Here is a 22,853-nt window from a genome sequence, read left to right as displayed (position 1 = left end):
ATGAATATATAGCTAGTTGCAGCCGCGAATCACACCCCGTGGTAGCACTACACTCACTAGTGGCAGAATTTGCATAGGAAAGGTGAGGCCAGACAATCTTGTGCCCCAAGCCTCTAAATATACCCCCATGCTGAATAATGTAGATGGGGCGGAGTGGAGCAGTCAATAATTAAGTGGATCCATTGGTGTGGGAGGATGGCACTCATTTACAGTGTAAAAAGACAAGTGGGCCAAGAAAGCTTAGGTGTCAGAGGTAAGAATTAACACCGCATCCTCTTACTTAGTCCTGCATACGCAAGGGAGGCTGCAGATCGTTTTATTGGTGAAACTCTATTCAGTTTATATTATATATATATTCAGTTTATATCATATACATATATATATATATATATACACACACACCATGTTGTGTGTGCACAGGAGCTCACCTAGCCTCCGCTTGTTTGTCTTGTCCTTCATCACTGTATTGCGGCTAGGTAGGGGGGTTGTCAGTGAGAGTTGGTAGGTCTCCCCAGCTCTTCTCTGCCTCTCATGGTCTTTGGCAGAGACTTTCTCGTACCGGTCAAGATAACAAATGTTTGGGTGATATAGCTATCAAGCCTGCGCCCCAAGCTGGCTGCGAGGTCTGCCACAGCGCCTGACAATGGCCACACTACATGGTAGATGAGCTGCGATGCATCAACGAGTACAACGTCTGGTGGGTGGAGATTGGGAACAACGATTCCAAGACGCTGAACAATCACAGACTTGTTACTGTTTCTGAGGCACCCATACTCACTGATGATGGATGCAGGGACCGGGCCAAGCTTGTATTTAAGGAGGGTAGAAAGCTCCATTCTTCTCTTGCTCCCCACCACCAGCAGCCAAGCAAACAACGCCACAAGGTCACATATGATCTTCCCATTGACCTTCACTCCTTTTGTGTTGAATTTCATTGTCACCACCTTATTTGAGATGGGTGCATGAAATCCCCCAGGAAGCGATGAAGAGAAAAGTGTGCTCATGTCCTGCCCAATCTTCAATGCATCTTGCACATTCACCTTTCCATCTGCCACCTGGCCATTTATGATATGGTAGGGGGTAGCAGTCTCTGTGGTGAGTGGGTGAGAGTTTTCCCATAGCACTCTCATACCCTCTTCTTTGTGTCTGTTGGGCTTCATTGTCTTTTCCAACTCTTCACCATCATCGTACATCTCATCCAATGACTTGGAGAGATGGGAGCACATGCTGAAACATTGGATCTACACTGCGACCTGCTCAGGGTTGGTGGAGATGCCCTTCATGCCTCCTACTCCCTTCCCTTGCTTGATGCATGTCTGCTCTGCAAACATATCTCCACTTACTGCAGCTGCACCATCTGAGTGGCGGCACACATGGCTTCCGGCGAGGAGGTCATCCTTGGCAGTAGCAGGATCAACTCAACTCAATGTTGAGTAGTTCTGATGACCGGCGGCAAAGAAATAGGGCAGCATCTCTTCAAGGCATGTTGTTGTTGCAACAGCCAATCACCCTCTCTTTCTGCTCGCCAGAACTTGTGCGCTATTAGGATTGGGGTGATGAAGCAAAGTAGGCTAACTTTTTTCGGTGGTACTGGTAACATTAACTGTTGATGTATTAATTACTGTGGATTAAGTCTCTGGATTTTACGCAAAAGAACTCCTACCATATTCTAACAATTTAAACCACCCCAAGAGACGGTTTAGAAGTAGGCTATAGAGATATTAGTCTATATATAAAATTTTAAAAATAAGATATGGACTATATACACATTGTACTCGTGGTTATCTGCTTCTATCTGATCAACTTACTTGCATTAAGATGATATGATCTGTTCAGCCTTGCATTCTCAAGGCACAATTAAGTAATGTTTATGCAACAATAAAAGGGAGATTTAGGTTAAATTTGGCTATCAATAATACTTAATGATTATTTGGGATAATTATTAATTATGATAAATGCGCAGGCTCGAGATTTTTTTCCCGGGGTCGTGAGCCGGAAGTAGAAGGACAGCGGCAGTGTCTTTCCTCCGAAATAAATGCAAGCAAGAGCTCCATTGTGCATCTAGTTTGTGTAATTATCATGTACACCATATACGAAATGTGCAAAGATGTAGCTTCGTCTCGCTCTTCGTACACCATCTTTCTCGGAAGCCGAGGCAATTTGTTGTTGCTGGTGACGTAAAGAGGTCAGCCGGAGGTGGCTCTGTAACCACTAGTTGAAATGGGTACAGCGCCACCTATCGTACCGGGGTATGACATGCTCCAGCCAGTAATTCTATTTTCATGCATGTATACTCAGACAATTGCAGTTGTCTGATTGAGTAGCGTAGTCGAACTATGGATGTAATCCGACTAGGCTGTGCATGTAAACGCACTGACTGATATCACATGTGGGTGTGATATGCTCTAGCCTCAAGGAAAGTGTGTGTGTGTGTATGTGTGTGTGTGTGTGTGTGTGTGTGTGACATGATACCAGGTCATAGAAGATGGTTAGTTGCATGCGGAGACCCTGAGTCTGTGTGAAGCATAATTCGACTAACGTCGAATTAACCGTCTAGGAAAGCAAACTACCAATAACTTGACTTGAGGTCACAATAACACCAAAAACAGTGAACAAACACATAAATTGAACACATGTGCATCACATCAACCAGGGATTAAAGTCCTGTGCTTAGCTGTGCTATGCTATGCTATCTAAGCCCAGTTCAGCGTTACCAGTCTTTGAAGAAAAGGTGCTGGTGGTTACAGGAGAAGGTTGGGGTTCCAATGTTGACAATGCTGTTCTTGCTGTGCAAGGTTTGATGAAAGTCGGCAGAGGAGGAAACTGGTTTCCTTTGCAAGGATAGCAGCTCAGTGCTAACCTGCTTGGTGTTCCTCAGATCCATAGATTGGCAGGACCTTGTGTCGCTGCAGTGAGAAGTTCTTTGGGCCTGCTGCCAAGGCAGCTTGCAGTTCTCCACAGCTTGTTGGGCAGCCCCTTGGGGGGAGGTGGAGAGGAGCCCCTGAAGATCCGAAGTTGAAGGCGTTGAGTGAGAGAGAGAGTGAACAAAGAAGGCGCTGGGGTTTTGACTACCTGATCAGCAGGGGGTCTGTCACCCTGACCAACAGAAGCTCAAACCTCGATTTTGCAGCTAGGTGTGAAGAATGAGAAAGAAAATGTTCCACTTTGAAAGCCACAGTGAATGACTTCGTCTGTTGGTCCCGACATATCCAAATATAAAAAGCTCTGTTTTGTCCGTCTTTCCGTCCAGCGAGTATTCTGCCTGACGCAGTAACCACAGCGAAAATGACACAAAGTTGTGCAGTCAAAACACACAAGCAGAACTGAAGAAATTTGAAGAAGTCTTATGTCTCAACATTAACACCAATGACACTGTGCTCTCTTGATTCTGAAATGCATCAAAATCGGTCCAGTGGGAGTTAAAATATGGCCACTTTCGGTTTAAACTGCCACTTTGAATTTTGATATGGTATTTGCCTTTGTTATCTCCAATGTCACCTCTGAGTGTAACATTATGTGAATTAAAATGTAAATATTCTGCATCATTTGGATAATTGTGTTCATAAATGTTCTACAATTTATTTTTATAGATTCAGCTAAAACTTCTAAACTGACTCAAAATTAACAAAAATCGGCCCACTGGGAGTTGAAATATGGCCACTTATGGTTTAAACTGCCATTTCGAATTTTAAAAATGTCAGAAATGGATTCCACATCCTCAATAACCCCCAAAACCATGCCAATATTGTCCAAATCGGCCAAGCAGTTGCTGAAATATTGCCAATATAGGCAATTAATGCTAATTAATGCTAATAATGCTAATGATGCAAATTGCCAAACATATGCAAGTTAGCATCTGGCAGTTTCTTAATGCTGGGGACCCATACTGTACATTTCTAACATAAAACTTTGGTGTACTCAACATTTCTAGGTTCACAATGGGGCTCTATGGGCTGGCAAATAGACTAATATGTCTAAAATTCTATTGAGGTTCTGAGCCTGTCGATCACCAGCTAGTAGTGAAATCTCCACAGATCCATTGATTTTGGTTGGATTTTTATATTTTTTTCTGTGGAATGAGTATACTGTTCGGTGAAAAGAATGGCATATTGACTGATGTCATAACTTGGAGGAATAATTGATTGCCAATGAAGTAAAGATGAAAATATTGGAAAAAAGTGAGAAAACGCCTAATTTTTTGGCATTAAATTGATGCAAAATCATGTAGAAATGTGTTTTAAGAGTTATTTTTTCAGTGGATGTTGTCAGCACATGTGTTCTGTGTATCTGGAATCCATTTATTGACAGCCTAACCAACCCACTGAGGAGTTGAGGGAAAAAAATCATTTTTTCTGATAATAAATATAGGATACATACACTAAAATGGCCAAAACATTTTTCGCGATATTTCCGGCAGAGCAGACCCTCCAATTATTGGTTCTTAGGGTCAAAGTTAACAGAAAAAACACAAATAAAAAGTATGGCAGACCATGTCAGGTTCAACCCATTTTATTGAGCTTTTGAGACTTTGGCTCCCCGACTATGCACTGGTACCTGGGACATGATCAGGACATCACAACACTCAGCCAGCCACTCTAACAGGCAGCTCACATTAGTACATTGCACCGAATCCAAACATCCACACAGAGTGCGTGAGAGAAAGCCAAAGCTACAGCTCTTACCTTGCTCCTGATCTGTCCTGAGGTGGACACTTTCCGGATCAGTTTCTGTGGGCCTTCCTGCTCTGCTTCGCTGTCAGAGGACTCGTCCGCAGCCACGGAGCCGGCGACAGCTCCCACCACATGGGCATGGATCCCCGCCGCGGACGCCGGCCCTTTCTCCGGCTCCTGTCGAGGGGAGGGATAAAACCAATCGGGGTTAGCTTTCGTCTGGTCCGCCGCTCCCTTCCTCTCCTGGAGGCGAGAGCTGAAGAGCGGCTGGGAAGCGTCTCTCCTCGCCATCATCTCTCACTGCCTCTAGGATAAAGACGGCTGAGTTTTCTGGAGTGTGTGTGGGCTGGTAAACGCACAGGGGATGTAGCATTTCGCGGCACAGTGGGGATGGGCTCCACAGCATATAAAAACCCCACAGTCCCCGCTCGGCTGATGGTTATGGCTCCAGCTAGTACGGCCAGTCCAGACTGAGGCTAGAGACCGCCTTATCCACTCCGTGAGCCGGTGGACATGTCCGTGGCATGGCAGACCCTAGCGGCTGTTTGACACCAACACTGCGCCCGAGCAGTGCCAGTCTTACATCGGCTTTTACTTTGTCTCAAGTCAACTTTGATGCTCAAGACCTGTGTTTGAAGTAGGCGGTAACCACCAGAGACACATACTAATCACCATCAGTCAACAAGAAGCGGCGCTCAGGAGATGATATCGCCTATAATCAAATAGTAGTCATACTGTTATGATGATAAAGGATATACGAGCATCTGACTGGGAGATATCGTCGCCTGCAGTGAGCCTGAGACGGTCACTTCGGTGGATCTGTCCCCCAAATCTACATCAATCCAATGTTTCACATTCTTATTCAAGTCAATCTATGTGTCCATATGACATGACAAAGGTAGAATTGCTTTCCATACAATGGGCCAGAGGATACGACTTGGATTCCACAAGGAAGCGGGCAGGGTAGTCTACAGTATCTGACACAAAGATCTCCTCTCGATGTAGAGAAGTTCCCGGAGGCTACTCTTCCTCATGGAAGAAAGAAAGAAACGCAGCCACGGCGAGCAGCCAGGGAACAGCAACACGCTGCTCCCCTCTGTCTACTTCTACCGGCTGCCTCAACATCGCCGGTGTGTCTTTGACTCGTTTAATGAGCCATGAAAACACAAAGAAATCAAGACACCCTACAGTGTAATTCAAACGGCTTTTCTAACTGTAGTCCACTACACAGATCACGGCAGTAGACAGGAAAGCACGCTGCAGGAACACTGTCAGAGGATGAAAACACCTCTGAAGTCTAAGACGAGGTCAGTGCAAGTAGACCACAACAGTGCGTTGTAGTAAGAGGTCTAATTGTTTTATTTTCTTTAGGGGAAACTGAGAAACGGAGTGACAGAAAAAAAGTCTCCAGTGTTGAATTTTACTAACCAGTTCCTCCCAGGCAGGGCTGCGGGTGTAATGGTAGACATCCTCCATAATCCCAGACCTCTGTGTCCGCTGCGGGGAGAAAATAACCGAATCAGGGGAAGGTGGAGGAATTCACAGCCTGCCTCTCCGCCCTTACACCACTCATAAGCGCAATGATTAGATGGGATTTAATTCGTCCTCGTCCTCCCTCCACTACTTCAACAGCCCCACTCTCCTCCTGCCCGCTGTCTTCCTCCGTGGAGCCGTGTGGAGGGCCGAGCCTATCAACGCTCCACGTGATAAATGTCAAACCCGCTCTAACTCGCCACGGCCCGACGGCGATAACACGCGCGCAGCGGAGCTTCTGATTGCGTGTGTGTGTGTGTGTGTGTGTGTGTGGGGGGGGGGGGTCCTATGTGTGTAAATGTAAATGACGTCATAGATTTAGGTTTCGCCTTTGGTATTCTAATTTTTGAGAACATGGTTTTCCCCATTTTTATCAATTTCACTTTGTCCTCATGTTATTTGATTAAAGTAGGCTACAATCTTGTTTTCTCTGTCCGTTCATACCGTCTTTGAACTCAAAGGTCAACTAATGAAATGATCCATTTAAAAAAATTGTTTATGAGGGCCCAGACTGTGAGACTGCTTGTTGTAAAGCAGCATTTGTTGAAGCCTTCTTACATAAATTGACTACTTGACTCAAATCTTTTTTATGGGTATGTGTATTTGTGTATAAGGTAACACTTTATAGAAAGGGAACATCGATTACCATAAATTCATGCATGAAAAAGCATCAATTCATTTAATTATTATGTCATGAAGAATCAGTCATATACATCCACCTATAGTATCCCACTAGACCTAATGCAAACTTCAACATTATGATCTAATTTTGCAGTTGTAATTTTTCCAAATATATGAGGCCTGAATATACAGAATAGCTGACTTTATTTGAGGGGTCACAAAGTCAAAAAAGAAAAAATGATTAATGCATGTTACTTCACAAACATGCCAACACTGACAGATCATATGGTATTTTTCAGTGTTAAAGGCAGACCAGGGCACCACTTTATTTGAAGGGCCACAAACATGATGATGAAAAAAAATAATGCTAGTGTAATCATGATGGAATTCAACGGATAACCAGATGACATGTGCCAGATCAAAGTACCTGTTATTTCTTTATTGTTATTTATTAGCCCTATTTTTCTTCTTTTAAATTCTATCCTAAGATAGAGAGCTGCGGGTTTATATTGTGCTGTGAGTTAGAGGGACTGGAAATATTTCTTTAAATAGTTTTTTGGATTCATACCATATTTAAAGTATAATGGAAGTATTTAGAAAAGGCCTAGTGACACAGAAACGGATAGCAGAGCTATGTTAATGCAATGACATAATTTAAATAATATAAATATAAAGATCAAAATGTAAACATCAACACTTTCTTATAGATAGCTATACATGGCCCAGTGGTGGTCCGGGGCCTCCAGTCTTTGGGGGGTGGGGTCTCAGCAAAAATGGTATACTTATAATTCCATTAATAAGTCACACAATGACAGATTGTACACATTTTGGTTGTGTGTTTCATAGGCGTTTTGTTCTCAAACTATAAAAGCAATATGTTTATCAGAATGGTGGCTGTGGTCAAATTTGTGTCAGTTTAGGGGTCCTTGATTTGAAAATAAGTTGAAAGATTTTGTATTAAACATCTGAGAAAACAGGGCTAATTTTAGTCTTGGATTGTTCTGTTACTCAGACATAGGCTTCACATGGGCGTACAGACACAACAATCAACACAATCAACACAAAAGTACATTGACACAAGCTGTCATTATTATCAATATCATATAAGTTAAGAATGTAGTAATATTACATCTAAAAGTACTCTGCTAGAGCTTGAAGGAACTTGTTTTACTCTTTTATTAGCCAGGAACGCAGGAACTTTTATACAGTAAGTTACACTAGGATTGCTAATGATGATGTTATAAAACGTCGGAACGATCGGAAGCCTTCTCAAATAATGAAACAACTACGGAAGACTTTAGCCCCGGACCCTCTTGTCCCTCGTTTATTATCTTCCGACTACCACAACATGAGCTGATAGAAGTTATGAAATGGGTATAAGGCCGGTCGGGACATAACTTGCAAAGGAGCTACTGTACTGTATTTTGTATCATGTGTTGGATGTCAAAAGCATAGTTTAGATATGTACTCCCAGATATTATGTAGCGGCTCAGCCGCGGTCGTCGCTTCGAGAAGAATGCGGAATATTCTGGGTGCTGTCCTGGGAAGAGACGGCTGGATGTGGAGAACACATGAGGTCAAACTTATCAACACATCCTCAGGTGACATGCCTATTTGAAACCAAGCTGCACCACATCAAATGCAAGACAGTGTACAATGTTTAATCGTTGTTGACTTTCTCTTTAATCTGAAACAGCAAATCACAAACGAGTCGTTTACATGTTGTATGGCAATGGCTAGATAGAAATGAACCTTTACCAATCATTAGCTTTTCCGTGTTGGGGAGCAATGGAACAGTGGTAGCTAAGTGACACAATGTTAGGTTAAGAGCTGTGAGGCAGGTGAGATAGTAACGTTAGCATATAACGTTACCATTACCAGGAACACAGACAAACGTTATCAATTAGGTTAAAGGTTATAGGCAGGTAATTAGCAACGTCAGGCCAATTTTAACCTCTAACATATAGTTATTTAAGCGTATTTAATCGTTCTTACCATTAAAAAGTTTATATGTAGCTAACTTAACAATGTTATAGTTGAAGCACAGGGCTGAGCATGTTTTTCTTCTTCTCAATGGATGTAAACCAAACTGCGAAACAGGTCGTTTGTCAAAACGTAACGTTACTGCTGTTTCGATGACATTTGCAGGTTTCCCGAAGAGTTATTTTTTCATCAATTTGCCTGATAACAGAGGAATATTTTTAACACTTCCCATATTACAATTTTTGATTGGACAAACAAAGATGGCAGCAGGAAAAAAAAACACACTGTATTTTCGAGGATGCATCACCGAAATTGGCTACTTTTACTGCTATTATGGCAGCTTGGAGGACAGCAGTAAGTTTCGACAAACAAACTCAAGGGTTTGCTGTGTAGGTCTTTTTCACAGCAGACATATTGACATTCACGATTGTCTGATGATATTAAAGATGTGTCTACTCAGTTCAAGTGTAAGCCTTGATACTGCGTGAGTGAATCAATATGCTTGCTACCAAGAGCCTGAAACTGAAGCAGCTAAACGGGAATCAGCCATCCCTCATTTTATTATTTACACCTGTGCTATTCCTTCTGTTCTGAAAGGACTAATTGTGCAGCAGTCTAGATATTTTTCGTACCAACTGGATTGAAAGACCGCTTAAACGAATTCACAACAGCAGTAAGTTATGTTTACTCAAACATAATTTTTAAAAGTCACATTTTAAAAAGAAAAAAAGAAAAAAACATGCTTCACTCAAAAGTCTCAAGTCTTAAATTGAAGGAGGCACAAATGTTGGCTATACATTATCACCTAGCAACATATTAGCCACCTGCATTTTAGTATAGTGTCTGTGTCAAAGGTATCAGGCATGGCTATTGCCAATAAGTTAATATATCAGTAGAAACTGTTGTAGTAGTCCCTCCTCATTGTTACTAGAATTGCCTCAAATATTGATTACCCTGATTTTTGCAGGTGGCACGGTGAAGATTGGGGAGATATCTTACAAACTCAAAACGCCCCGGAATCCAGAACTTGTCCCTGTCAAGTACAGTATGTAACCTTTTCTCTGTTTGTAAGTGTTTAGAGATACTTCTCCAAGGAATGAGAAGAGGAGAAGCAAAAGATATAACTTAAGTTACTAAAACATGTTTTTATTTGCATTTGCTAGTTTCAGACTCCTTACCTCAGACAGTGGCACAGCACCTACGATGGATGATGCAGAAAGACCTGTTGGGTCAGGATGTGTTTCTTATTGGTCCCCCAGGACCCTTTAGACGATCCCTAGCTATGCAGTATCTTGTGAGTACACACACACACACACACACACACACACACACACACACACACACACAGACTGATGTCACTTTTGGTGTTGTTGCTTAGACTTAGATTTCCTGGAGACTTACCCAAACCCTAACTTAAACTCTGGCCTACAATTCAGCCGTTTCCCAACTTTGAAATTGTATATGTTGTTTTCCAACCATGTACATTTTTTAGATTTTTACATACATTTAAATTTTCTTAGATTTTACACTGAATGTTTGGACAGTGTCTCACCTTTATTTTGGACTAGAAGTTTTTTTATACAGCAAATGCTTTAAATTCTGTGGGTCTCTGAAGCGCTGTATGAAACAAAAGTTTTTCCCTTGTCAATGGTCAGGAGCTGACCAAACGGGAAGTAGAGTATGTCGCTCTGTCCAGGGACACTACAGAGACTGATCTGAAACAAAGGAGAGAGATCCGCTCAGGGACGGCCTTCTACATAGACCAGGTAAATCCACTGTTTATAGTTTTTTTTTTATATATATAAATGTATATATATATATATATATATATATATACCTTGTCAAACAAGCATGGTTTGAAATGAATCCAAGTCATGTTACCTCTCCTTTTTTTACAATTATGTTTCAAGGTAAAACATATTTTCCATACTATGCATTCACTTTTGGACAATAACATTTGAATGTCATTGTTATGTGCATCACATGTTCTTTTAGAGGGAATGTGAATGTCTGTTTTTATGTGTTACCCTTGTGATAGACGTATGACCTTGCAATGTCCCCTGCCTCCCTTTCAGTGGATGCTGTCATTGTTAATTCTATTCATTTAAACTGGAGCTGCACGATATATCGTTTGAGCATCTTCATCGCGATGTACCTGTGTGCAGTAGTCACATCGCAGAGCCTGCGATGTAGGAGGCAAATGAACTCATCTAATTTCAAGGGCACCTGACACACACTGTGCATGCAGACATGTGCAGCGATCCACCAATCACATTAGTTCTTAATCAGTGTGCCGAAGCCGAGCACGCCCCTGCACATGGAGTGAGTTGCTGGTAACAACATTGAGGTAACACAACTAATTTGTTTGAACATTTACGTCAGTACCACACAGCTCAGTACGACAAAAAGAGGTAAGATCAGTGCAGGTTAATTGTCCACAGGATAGCAGTAGTACAGCATAACTTAAAGTGCTATTCAGGTCATCTGATGAAAATTCCTGTAATTTTTCATATCGCAATATATATCGCATGGTTTAAAAAAATCGCAATGTCATTTTTTTCCAATATCGTGCAGCCCTAATTTAAAGCAATCAGCCACACCATTTAAAGGACTAACAGGTGAAGTGATAAGTCAGGTCAAGTTAATGTTATTCATACCATAGCAATTCAGAAGAAACTAAATCACTAAATTTACACCCAGTGTTTTCCCCAAGAACAAGCACAAGAACAAGCACTTGAACAAGACTTTTAACAGGCAGTAACCAGCCCCATTCACACAGGAGAAGACGCATAAAAGCCGCATCCGCGATTCGCCCATTCTCCGCCGATGGTGATTCACACAGAGCGAAGCAGCGCCGCCTTGAAGACGAACGGTCAGCCCTCCCGACCGAGACTTCAGTGAACTTCCCCCCAGAAAACAGCCTCCGTCCCGCGAGTAAGGGGGTTAAAGTTTTTTGCCAGTGACAGATGCTGTTTTTCAGGCAGAGGAAGAGTTGGTAGGACAGACAGGAGGACAGACGCTTCTCCACGTATATCTGCGGTAATTTTTTCCTCATATAAGTTGCCAAAGACAGCTACAGTCACTACGTTACTTTTCTTTGGTCGTGTAACGTTGCTTTGTGGGAAATTTCTCTGTATTAAGTTGAGTGAAGGACCCGTGTATTTAACTGACCATCTGAACGGATAAGTCAGACCTTCGTTAACTACACTGGTCCTTCACTGACCATCCGATCGACACGCCTCTGTCTCTGAGTGAGGGAGTCAGATTGACAGGGAAGACATGGGGGAACAACTTGATGTCATCATCACGAGTGTACCGTCACGCCTCTTTAGGAGCCGCAGTGCCGGCTTTTTGTGTGAATTCACGGCGGTTCCTCTATAAGGCGGAGCTGCTTCGCTCTGTGTGAATCACCATCGGCGGAGTATTGGCGAACCGTGGCTGCGGCTTTAATGTGTCTTCTCCTGTGTGAATGGGGCTACCAATTCAATTTACTTTACGTGTTCAGTGTATGTTTCCTACATGTGCATTTGCAGACATGCCTTCTAAAGCAAAGATCTAAACAATTTAATTAAAAAAAAAAAAATTTTTTAAAGATTTTTTCTGGCATAGACACCTTTATTAGGCAGTAGACAGATAGGAAATATGGGAGAGAGAGGGGGATGTGACATACTGCAAAGGACGTCCGGCCGGAATCGAACCGGGGTCGGCTGCGTTTATGGCATGCGCTCTAACCACTCGACCACCTGCGCGCCAGATCTAAACAATTATTCAGCTCAACTCATTATTCCTATTCACAGAAGGATTTGGAGTATGCTAAAAAATCTGTGGAGTGCTGGTCGAGCCAAATGCATGTGAGCAACACTAGGCAGAAGGGGCAAGAATTTTAGACCTGACAGTGGGTTTGCACAGGTCATTACAAACATTCTTTGATTTAGACTCCGCTTAAATTTCTGTATATCACTGTAAAGAATCGATTTTACTTATAATAATTGTATACTAATACATATACAATTTACTTTTTCCACAACTGAAATTGTATTGTGAAATTACATTGTGGAATAATTATTGAATTTATATTATCTTCTATATTTCTTTTTATAAAACGCACAGTTAAAGTACCACATAAACTCTCATCACAACAGTGGAACCCTCCCTTATCATTCCTGTTCCTTTCCATGCCAGTTTTTGATCGATCAGACTTTATGCAAACAAACACCCCCACACTCTGTTGACTTTGTAAGTCAAGTAACCATGGAGACCAGCAGTTCCTCATTATCCAGGCAGGCTTCTCTAAGGAGAACTTTCTGTTCTCCATTCATCTCCATTAGTTTCTTGTGCGTACAGAAAAACAATTATGGAAAAAGAAAACAAAATGCATGTACAACTGGTCATTAAACCGAACGTTGGGCTTTAAGGAGCCCACAGTGACAAATGATGATAAGCTGTGATAATTAACATTCACTCAGTCATGTCATTCACTACTGCTAATTAGCTCATGGCTTACTCTGTGTGTAAAAAAAAAAAAAAAAAGAAAAATTGCATAACCCTTTAAATATAAACTCCATGGAAACTGCTTGAAGTTATTCTTACTACATTTATCCTTAGACTTTACTCAAACCTGATCTTCTGAAACAAGAAAACTCATGGCTAATTAGTTTGAGTATCTTCTGATTAGTCTGAAATTTGAATGTTTTCAGTTACTATAGAATATAACTCCACTTCCTTCAGTGGTATCTTAAGTAAGTGCTATTCTATGAATATGAATCTATCATATACTGTATATACAATTAGGTCACTGGTCAAGATACTCTATTTTGCGAAACAGCTCCAGACCAGAATATTCTCACCACCATGTTTCACTGTTGGTTGGAACACTGTGGTATCATTCTCTTTCATGTTCGTCTCCTGAAATACACCCATGTGTTACTGCCAAAAATCTCTAACTTTTATTCATTGGTTAAAATTACTTTTTATCCATTCATCCACAATGAAATTCTGGTCTTTCCTTTCCACATCAAGTGTTTGGTCTTGTTTACCCTCCTGAGAAGTGGTTTCGAAAATGGTTTAGTATAGCCATGATGCTGAGAAAGCCCCTGTTTGCTTGGAATACCAATTTGACTTGTGACACTTTCACTATCTTTTCTTAATCCTCAAATGTCCGGATTATTTCCAGGTGAAAATATTAGAGATTTTTAATGTGGGCTCAAGACTTTATGACCTCTATAAAGTATGTATAGCTTTGTCATTGTAACTTGAGAAGTAAGTATACTCTGCTCACTGAAAAAGATGTATCTGTACTGCATAAACTTGCCTAAACCCTGCACTTCAGCTCAGTGGTAATTTCTGCGAGTGCTTTTCTAATCGAATAGAAAGTATGGTGGCATACTTATGTGCCAGTGCAGATAAAGCCTTGGGCTGACATCCTGCAGTTTTGGCAGTTGTGTTTGGCCAAAGCAGATTTTTCTAATTTGATAGTTTTAGTTATATTAAGAAGTCAGATTTCCATGCAATCACCCATATGTGAAAAGTACCTTGAGCAGCAATTTTCAGCAGCATAATTGGTTTCAGTTTGATGATTATCCGTACAGTCTGTATAGATAATCATCAAAATTAAACCAGTCCAATAGTTTCATGGCTATTTACCAAGCAAGGAAGCCATAATAATATACATCCAGTACAATATAGATTTTGTCTGTGTACATCTGGGGCATTGATAGTTATTTATCTAACAGTGCTGGTGGTCTGATTTGATTCGCTATTCCAGAACAACTTTTTTTTTTTTAAACGACAATTCCAGCCCCCTTCACAGCTGCACTTCAGACGTGCCACTGTTGCACCACTGCTATAACAGCCAAGTGAGGTAGCGCTATGAAGTTGAATTGCCTTCTACTTTAGCATGTCAGGAAAACAGGGCCCAAGCATACAGTATATACATATAGTATGTTGACCGCCACACATTCTTGCTACTAAACACAAAAGAAGTGAAACCTGGAGATTAACACTTATAAATAGTAACGGTTATATCCTGGTCCGAAGTCTCAGAAGCTGTCACTGAGTGATTAATTGTTTCCTGTGTCCACTCGTCCTTATCCAATGATGACACAGTCATGTATCTACCAAGGCTGGTTGATACATTTTCTGTTTGCTGTCACAAGATGAGCTAACCCAGCCCTTTAGCTCCCTTAGGCTCATTGGTCTCTTACCTTCTCGTCAAAATGAAAACAGGTGTCCATTGTTTCCATGGAAGCAGCTCATGACTATTTTAATGGTCTAAGGACAGAGGGTGTTGTTTGCCATATAGGAGGAGGATTGAAAAGCCCCTTTATTCATATATTCAATTTTGCCTTTTTAAATGAAATTGACATGGCCTTTATAGATACAGCATTATTGATGGCACTAATAGTTACGAAAATATTGCTTATTTCTGGTCTCCCTCGAATCTCATGAAACTTTGGGTCATGTACTCAAATGTGGGCAGGGTGTGTGTTTGTTGGAGACGTGTAGGTTTATGAGTTGTTATGTAAAACTAGTTGATTTTGCCTGCATTAATGTGCCTGTGTACACGTTACAGCATCTGACACTAATTTTGTGTAAGGAACTGAAGTTGTGTGGGTGCAAATTAGCAAGCTTTCTCTTTGAGAATAGTTTGGTGTCGTAGGAGGTGTGTGTTTGTGTGTTAGAACATCTAGAACATCCAAGTATTCCTCAGGGCCCTGTGCTGATTTGGAGCCCTATATTCAGACCTAATGTGTCAGTCCTTGTGCTTACTCTTTTCCTCCCCTCCCTCCACTTCACTCTTGGTCTCTTTAGCTCTTTAGTTCCTTTTTTTCCTTTCCTCATTCAGTCCAAGCATCAATTCCAGTCGTCCCCTCAAGTTTGTATGAAAGACTCAGTCACATGGATGCAATTGCATGCTTGTTGAATTTTTGACATCTCCAGTCACCTCTCTCCAGTTAGCAGGCTCTTATGTAAGGCAGCTTATTTCAAACCCACACAGCAAATAAGACTCTATTACAGTAATAAAAAGATTACCATCTCCCCTAGAGCCTAATTTGAACTGAAACTAGTGCACAGCTAACCAATAAGTAGCCATTGCAGCAAAAAAAAAAAGATTGGCTGCACTTTCTTTGCAACACAGTAGTCAGTCTAATGAAGCAGACAAACACCAAATACCCTAACCCTATTCAAGGGCAAATACCCTCAGCAATGCACAATGATTAGCAGCAAAACCAGGCAGAGCAATTAACAAAAAATATTATTTAAAACAAAGTTTTTGAATAACGGTTACTATTTCAGCTTCAAAAACTGCAGTGGTGTGGGCCTAGACAACAGAGAGTGTCAACACGGTTGGCACGGTTAATGCTGCATAAGATAACTCGTAAAGGTACAAACTGAAATATTTTGTTGTAAAGAAACCAGTCACCAGGTAATTGGGTCATGCAAATGGAACAGAACAATTCTAAAACATCAGGGCCCGTATTCACAAAGACTTTTATCTTAACGTTAGGAGTACTCCTAAATCGGACTAAAAGTTTTTATGTAGGAGTCGTTTCTTAAAAGTAATTCACAAAGCCGCTGAGACCGACTTTTAGTTATGAAAACAGTGAACTCCTAAACTAGAAGTAACTCTCTGTTGCTATGGATGACGTCATTTTATAAGGACGCACTTAGAAGCGGTGACAACGGTGATTGGTTGTTGAGTGACAGGGCAGCCCATTGAAAAGTCATTTAGGCTACGCAATGCATGAAGTGAAAGTGAAGTGAAGTTGCCTACAAGCCCATGACAAAGCCTATTAAAAGATATTGGATAAAGAAATGTATTTATGAGGAGAATTAAGTGCCCCCCTAAAGAAAAACGCTTCGGACAAAAATTACAAATTAGAAGATTGCGATGAAAAACGTGAATTGCTCGAAAAGCTGCGTCAAACCACTCTCTATTAAAATTCAGGAATCGTGTGTTGATCCGAGCCACTTCGCAACAATGTCCAGTATATTGTAACATGAGTCAAAGACAATTTGTGTATTGATGGAAAGCAACTTTTTCCAGTTGACAAAAGCCCTATTCACACGGGACTAGTATAACGTGGGGACCTCCAGTAATTTGTAATAATTGTGGAGGTCGTCTGTGATCTTAATCCCGTTCGAATCTGCCATGTCCGTAATTTGTAAAGTAAAGATTCCACTGCAAATTACCTACCATATTTCGACAAACACAGAGGTTATTTGATAATATTAGTCCCGTGCGAATCGGCATCTCTGTGATTTGGGGTCGTTTTTTGTTTTTCTTAAGGTTTTTTGTGTTTTCCACGCCTTTTTCCCGGTTGAGAATTATCAGAAGAGCGAAATCTCAAAAGATGATTAGATGGATTACATGCATGGCAGCATGCGGTAAGGAACATTTGTCCATCTTTCAACAGGCTCACCAGTTATTATATTAAAAATATCCATATCTAACAGTTGTGCTGCTCCGGCAAGAGCTCCGTTGCGATCGACCCGGGGGATAATGTCAGTAAATTCGAGTTAAAACACATACTTCGCTTATCCTGTGCGAATGCGCCGCACGAAACACAGACGTGGTGGGATAATTTCTAAATCACTTGAGGTCCCCAGGTTACAGGTAATACTAGTCCCGTGCGAAGAGCTGCATTTTCCCCGTAGCCAAATACCGGAGTGTTGCCAAACATTTTAACTCTGGCGTTATTGGATTGTTTTGGTTGGTTGGGGACGTTATTGCGTCCCTCACCAACTCAACCACAACTTCAGTCCCTTCACGGTCCATCCAACATCGTTTTAATAATTCCCTGTTATTTAGTGTCTCCAAAACATTCGGCTGTGACCAGGTCTTAGCGAGTTAGGAGTCCTCTGGACTACTAAGGTCTCCCAGACTTAGGTGCTACTTTTAGGTTTAAAATGTTTTGTGAATAACTCTTATTTTCAAAAATGAGGAGTCCTAAAGTTACGACTGACACGCCCATTATTTTTAGGGGTTGCTCCTAAATTCAACTGTTAGGAGCTACTTTTAGCCTTAACATTCTTTGTGAATACGGGCCCAGTTGTATGACTGTATGACTTCAGCAGACCTATAACCAGGGCTACCCAAAGTGGGGCCAACAGGCCAACCCTGGCCTGCCTATAGGTTCAATTTGGTTGAAAGCCTTTTAGTCAGGTGTGCCAAAAATATTCATATATGCTTGACCATTAAGTTTAGAAAATATAATGGAATCCTAAATCTACAAGTATAAATCATGCTTCACATCATTTTAAATCTCAGCTGTGGTTCATTCACTATTATACTGTATGGCTCAGAACTTGCCTTAAAGCATACAGTAATGGGGATTTGTATGCACTGCTTCACTTTTGATCCTCCTGATCACTTGCAAAGCTGGGTCGAAAAATAACGAAACATATCCCAGTCCCACACAAGTTGTTATTAGAGCTCACAGGACATTTGTTATAGAATGACAATAAACAATACAGAGTCACTGCAGTAAAATATATGGGTAATGGCTTTTATATATTGCAGTAGGCCTATGACTCTTCATATTCATACTCATCATCCTTTCAATATTGTCTTCATTCAGCTCTTGATATCCTACTGTATTGCTGACTGTTTCCTAAACTCTTCTCAGTATCTGGAGGGATGGTGTTCCTAATTCTGCGCAGTTTGGTTCATGCAGAACACAAGGCCTATCTGTGCTTCCCCGTCTCTCACCATCCTGCGTCACTTACATTTCTAACAATTATCTGATTACAGCGTTTGTGCCGAAAATGGATCAAGAGTTAAATATAGAGCATCTGGTCCTCACTATAGTTTTATGGCTCTGCTTCCCACACAAGCTGCCACACATTTACATGTTAACCTAATTATATGGCCACTTGCTCTGTGGTCCACCCAGACAGCTAAAGTTTCCTGCCTCTTGACGTCAGATGTGCTTTTTGATGCTGAAATGTGCGTCTACACACACACACACACACACACACACACACACGTGCAGTATAAACTAACCCAAGAAGGACTACGTTCGTTGTTCATCCCACATTTGGTGGTAGAAAATAGGCCTTCCTAAAACAGCTGAGACTGTTTCGAAGCTTGGTTTGGAGGATGTTCTGAACACAATAAGCTGAGGACATCCTCAGGAAAAGCTTTATGGTAAGCTCATGTAGTCATTAGAGCATGGGCGCTGAGAACTGATACACAGTCAGATTGCTACATTTTTTTGTGCATTGTTAACATTCACACAGGGTCAGAAAAGGTGCTGGACAATGGTGCAGCAGATCTGACTTGAACATTGAACTGACTGCAACATTACGGTTTATATACCAACATCTTCCCCCTCTCTCCCACCCCCCCGTACTCTAATTATTTCTGGACTATTGATTGAATTTACTGATTGGTCTCGGTTTTTCATGTGTTTGTCCATAGTGTGCTGTTAGGGCAGCAACACAAGGTCGAGTCCTGGTCCTGGAGGGGCTAGAGAAGGCAGAGAGAAATGTACTGCCTGTCCTCAACAACCTTCTGGAGAACAGAGAGATGCAACTGGAGGATGGACGCTTCCTTATGTCAGCTGAGCGTTATGACAAGCTGCTGCAGGTCAGTTCAACACTCTCGCCTACATGATGGTTCAAAGGTCTTTAAAGTGATATCGAATGTATACAGGGATATAGACACTCTACATCTTGGTGTTCCAATGTAACATGGTTCACATTTAACTACATAGTTATCTTCCATGATCATGGCTGTTGTTTATGGAGCTGTACAGTATCTATCTGACTCTTCACACTTAAGCACTGACTTTTCACACTACTCCTAAGGCACTGACTTTTCACACTACTCCTAAGGCACTGACTTTTCACACTACTCCGGGGGGTACACACTACAGGATAATCGGGCCGATTTTTGTCCTGATTTCCCCCTTACGATCAAAGCAAGCAAAGGCCCGATTATCTGATGTTTGCAAAGGACATCGTGTCTGATTTTCCTGTGGTGTGAGGTGTGTTAAGAGTGATTTTGTCCGGTCAGATCCGCTCGGAAGGCGTCGGAAGGATAGATCGTAATTAATGAACATGTTTAATATTTGCGACTAGAAATCCTGTAGTGTGTGGGGTGTTCCGAGCGGAGCCGAGCACGCACAGCGTGTGATATCACGTGTACCGGACCAACAGCCAATCAAGATGCGAGCTGAGTCAGCTGTGTTTCTCCGCCAGCCTTTTATTTACCTGTTACCATGGTTACCCGCAGTACCGGGGGCCAGAGCGCACAGCGCTTCTCTCGAAGCTATCTGTAATACTTCTGACATTTTTTACTCACCTCCAACTCGCGCTGTAACGCATACAGTCCACACTCTTGTCGTCTCCTTGACTTTTTCAGCCAGTAATAGGCGTAAAACAACCACCACTGTATCTTCCGGTTCGTCCGCCATGTTTGTTTACACTAAAGTCACGTTTGACCACGCGAGATTTGCAATATTGCGTGTGAAGAACCTGATATTCTGCTGAAGAATCGGTTAGTGTGTGGTGTGCACTTTGGAGAACACCACACACTATAAGATCAGCAGAGAGAGATCTTGTGTGATCTGTCTTTTGCTATCATCAAGTGTGTGGTCTCCTAATCTGTGGAGGTTTAAAAAATCCTGTAGTGTGTACCTGCCTTAGGCTCTCTGTGCAAAGCGGTGCACAAAGGGAATGGGAGAGGAGACTCGGATTGGTTTGATTCATATTCCGCCCAAAACACAACCATGACTAATTCAAAGTCCAGATATCACCTCTTTGTACCGTGCTCCACACAAGTTATCCACTGTTTAACTAGCAAATTGGACTTGGACATGCCCTAAAGACACTAGCGTGCTGTGCTTTAGACCATGACCATCTAAAATAGGGCCTTCCCAGTGCTCCCCTTGTGTTAAAATGAATAATCCTATAGCCGTAAATACTGTGTGACATTCAGTGGCCATGTTCCTGTAGCAACTTGCATTTAAAAATCAGTGTAAAATGTTGTGTTCTAAACAGTAGAAAAGGACTGGAGTGTTTATACCTTGATGCACTGCAGGAACACACCAAAGAGGAATTGGACACCTGGAAGATTGTCCGTGTAAGTGAGGACTTTCGGGTGATCGCTCTTGGTCTTCCTGTCCCCAAGTACAAGGGCAACCCACTGGATCCTCCTCTTCGCTCTCGCTTCCAGGCCAGAGACATCTACTACCTACCATTCAAGGTCAGTCAATTGGCCCCAAAGGATGACGGGCCCGGGGCAAAAGTGAGGACACAGGCCAACGTCTGAGCCGTGGTATTCGCTGTAATGAGAAGTGCACCGGAAGTGCAAAAGGCTGAATGTGGGCCGATTTGGATTTGTTGTACTAAATCACGCCCACTTTGACCAGTCGTTACTTAACTATATGGCTGGCCTCAGGAGTGACCCCACATCAGTACTGTGTCATTACATTTCTATTTTTGCAACAAAAAATGAGAGTGACAATGAAAAATGCATTTATGTTGATTAGTAAACAGTAACGTTTAGTTTTTTTTAAAATATCACCTGTTTAAAATGCAAAAACGCATTTACATCCGTTATAGTACCATCTATAGGCCAATTTGCACCAAATTTGGCAGAGAGCCTCTGGATGACTGCAGGAACAATTGAAGTTTGATGTTGAAAGCATTTAAATTGACAGAAATATGAAAAAATATGTGTTATTTAGCTAGCAAAAAAGATTGTTTGGTTATAACTAGCAGATTTTTTGGAGCGCCAAAATTCTTTTGACAACTTTTCATCAGACACATCTGGAGATTTTATGTGCAAAGTTTCAGGCAGATGACGCTTAAATTGTAGGAAGAGTTCGAAAAAGTAGGTTTTGCATATGTGGCGATTTAGTGAACGAAATGTGCAGCAGAAGTGGGCGTGTCCTATGTCAGAAAACCCAGCTCTATTCAGGGAACATATGGATATAAGGTTTGCGAATGTGTTATTTAAAATGTGGAAGTTACAGGCAAAAACGCGATTGCATCAATTATAGCGCCACCTAGTGCAGTACATGCAATTTTTGGTATGGAAGAACTGTGTCCTATTCTATATGTACCATATAAATTTCAAAGCAACACTTTTAGTGGGAGAAAAAACATCTTTACAATTACAATAGAGTTCCTAGCACCGCTGGTCCCTCGGCCCCTCGGGCTTGGCCCCCTAATAATCACATCATGATCTGTGCATCACACAAAGGAAATGGGACATAAAAGTGGAAATACTTGTTATAGCCAGAGTTGTTAAGATTGTAGAAAACAGCAAGAGCAAGATACATTATCTTGATAGTATCCAACTGAAAAATCTCACCTCCTCCCTTGAGAGCCACTCCTACAAAACATACGATTGTGCCTATCTACTTAGGCACCGACTGACCTGAAGTTCTCATTGGCTAGTGGGGAAATATGTTAGTGGCTAGTTAGCTATGTTTAACATGCTCTTTTAGGTTTTTTGGTCTAATAAGTACATAAAAACAACTTCTTTGGCTCAGAGACTGTGTGCTTTGTGCTACTAAATTGCTGAAGACAAGGTTCAGGGGCTGTGTTCCGTGAGCACAATACATCTTTATCATTGCTAACTGTATCTAACTATCCCATGTCTCGCTCACATGTACAGTAAGAAAACACACATTATCATGATTAATGTAAACAACAACACAGTGAACATGACTATTGTCAGTATTCTTTGTTTCCTGCGTTCATTTAATCCCCATGAAATTATCGGATGGGCTTGTTAGAGGCCTGCAACAGTTTCAGGCACTATCATTTTATTCTTTTAATTCTTTTGTCAGTGGATGTTATTTATTGATTTTCTAAAAATACAACAAATAAGGCTTCTAGAGTAACAGCTTTAATGCTGGATTTTGTGTTTTACGCTTGTAATTTTGGGAACTGCCTCTCATATTTTTTAGTTTGTGAGAAAAAAGAGTGTAAAAGATGATGTTATTTTCATGTGTCCAATCACAATTAATTAGCATTTCACATTTTACACTGCATGTCTGATTTCCCGAGTGCTACATCGTGTGATCCTTA

At 41.5% G+C, this 22,853-nt stretch overlaps 2 protein-coding genes across 9 annotated transcripts in view; one reads left to right on the top strand and one right to left on the bottom strand.

The window, feature by feature from the left end:
• Positions 1-6,444, bottom strand: part of dgkh (diacylglycerol kinase, eta) — an 83,166-nt gene extending 76,722 nt beyond the window's left edge. The window contains exons 1-2 of one of the 7 annotated variants that reach the window (XM_030427312.1): positions 6,099-6,444; positions 4,683-4,847 (exon numbers count right to left, since the gene is read on the bottom strand). In XM_030427312.1, coding sequence (XP_030283172.1) covers positions 4,683-4,847; positions 6,099-6,146 — 213 coding nt within the window. In that variant the 5' untranslated portion in view covers positions 6,147-6,444. Of the gene's footprint in view, positions 1-4,682; positions 5,392-6,098 lie in introns of those variants that run through there. The other 6 variants (XM_030427316.1, XM_030427314.1, XM_030427319.1 and 3 more) reach the window with 6 other exon arrangements.
• Positions 6,445-8,142: 1,698 nt separating this feature from the next.
• vwa8 (von Willebrand factor A domain containing 8) overlaps positions 8,143-22,853 on the top strand; it is a 129,446-nt gene continuing 114,735 nt past the window's right edge. Inside the window, exons 1-6 of one of the 2 annotated variants that reach the window (XM_030427979.1) lie at positions 8,143-8,425; positions 9,775-9,852; positions 9,971-10,101; positions 10,463-10,573; positions 19,231-19,398; positions 20,854-21,018. In XM_030427979.1, coding sequence (XP_030283839.1) covers positions 8,287-8,425; positions 9,775-9,852; positions 9,971-10,101; positions 10,463-10,573; positions 19,231-19,398; positions 20,854-21,018 — 792 coding nt within the window. In that variant the 5' untranslated portion in view covers positions 8,143-8,286. The remainder of the gene's footprint in view (positions 8,426-9,774; positions 9,853-9,970; positions 10,102-10,462; positions 10,574-19,230; positions 19,399-20,853; positions 21,019-22,853) is intronic. The other variant, XM_030427980.1, reaches the window with a different exon arrangement.

Source organism: Sparus aurata, chromosome 9 (assembly GCF_900880675.1).
Source record: "Sparus aurata chromosome 9, fSpaAur1.1, whole genome shotgun sequence".
NCBI classification, from domain to species: domain Eukaryota; kingdom Metazoa; phylum Chordata; class Actinopteri; order Spariformes; family Sparidae; genus Sparus; species Sparus aurata.
This window is presented reverse-complemented; position numbering and strand designations above follow the sequence as displayed.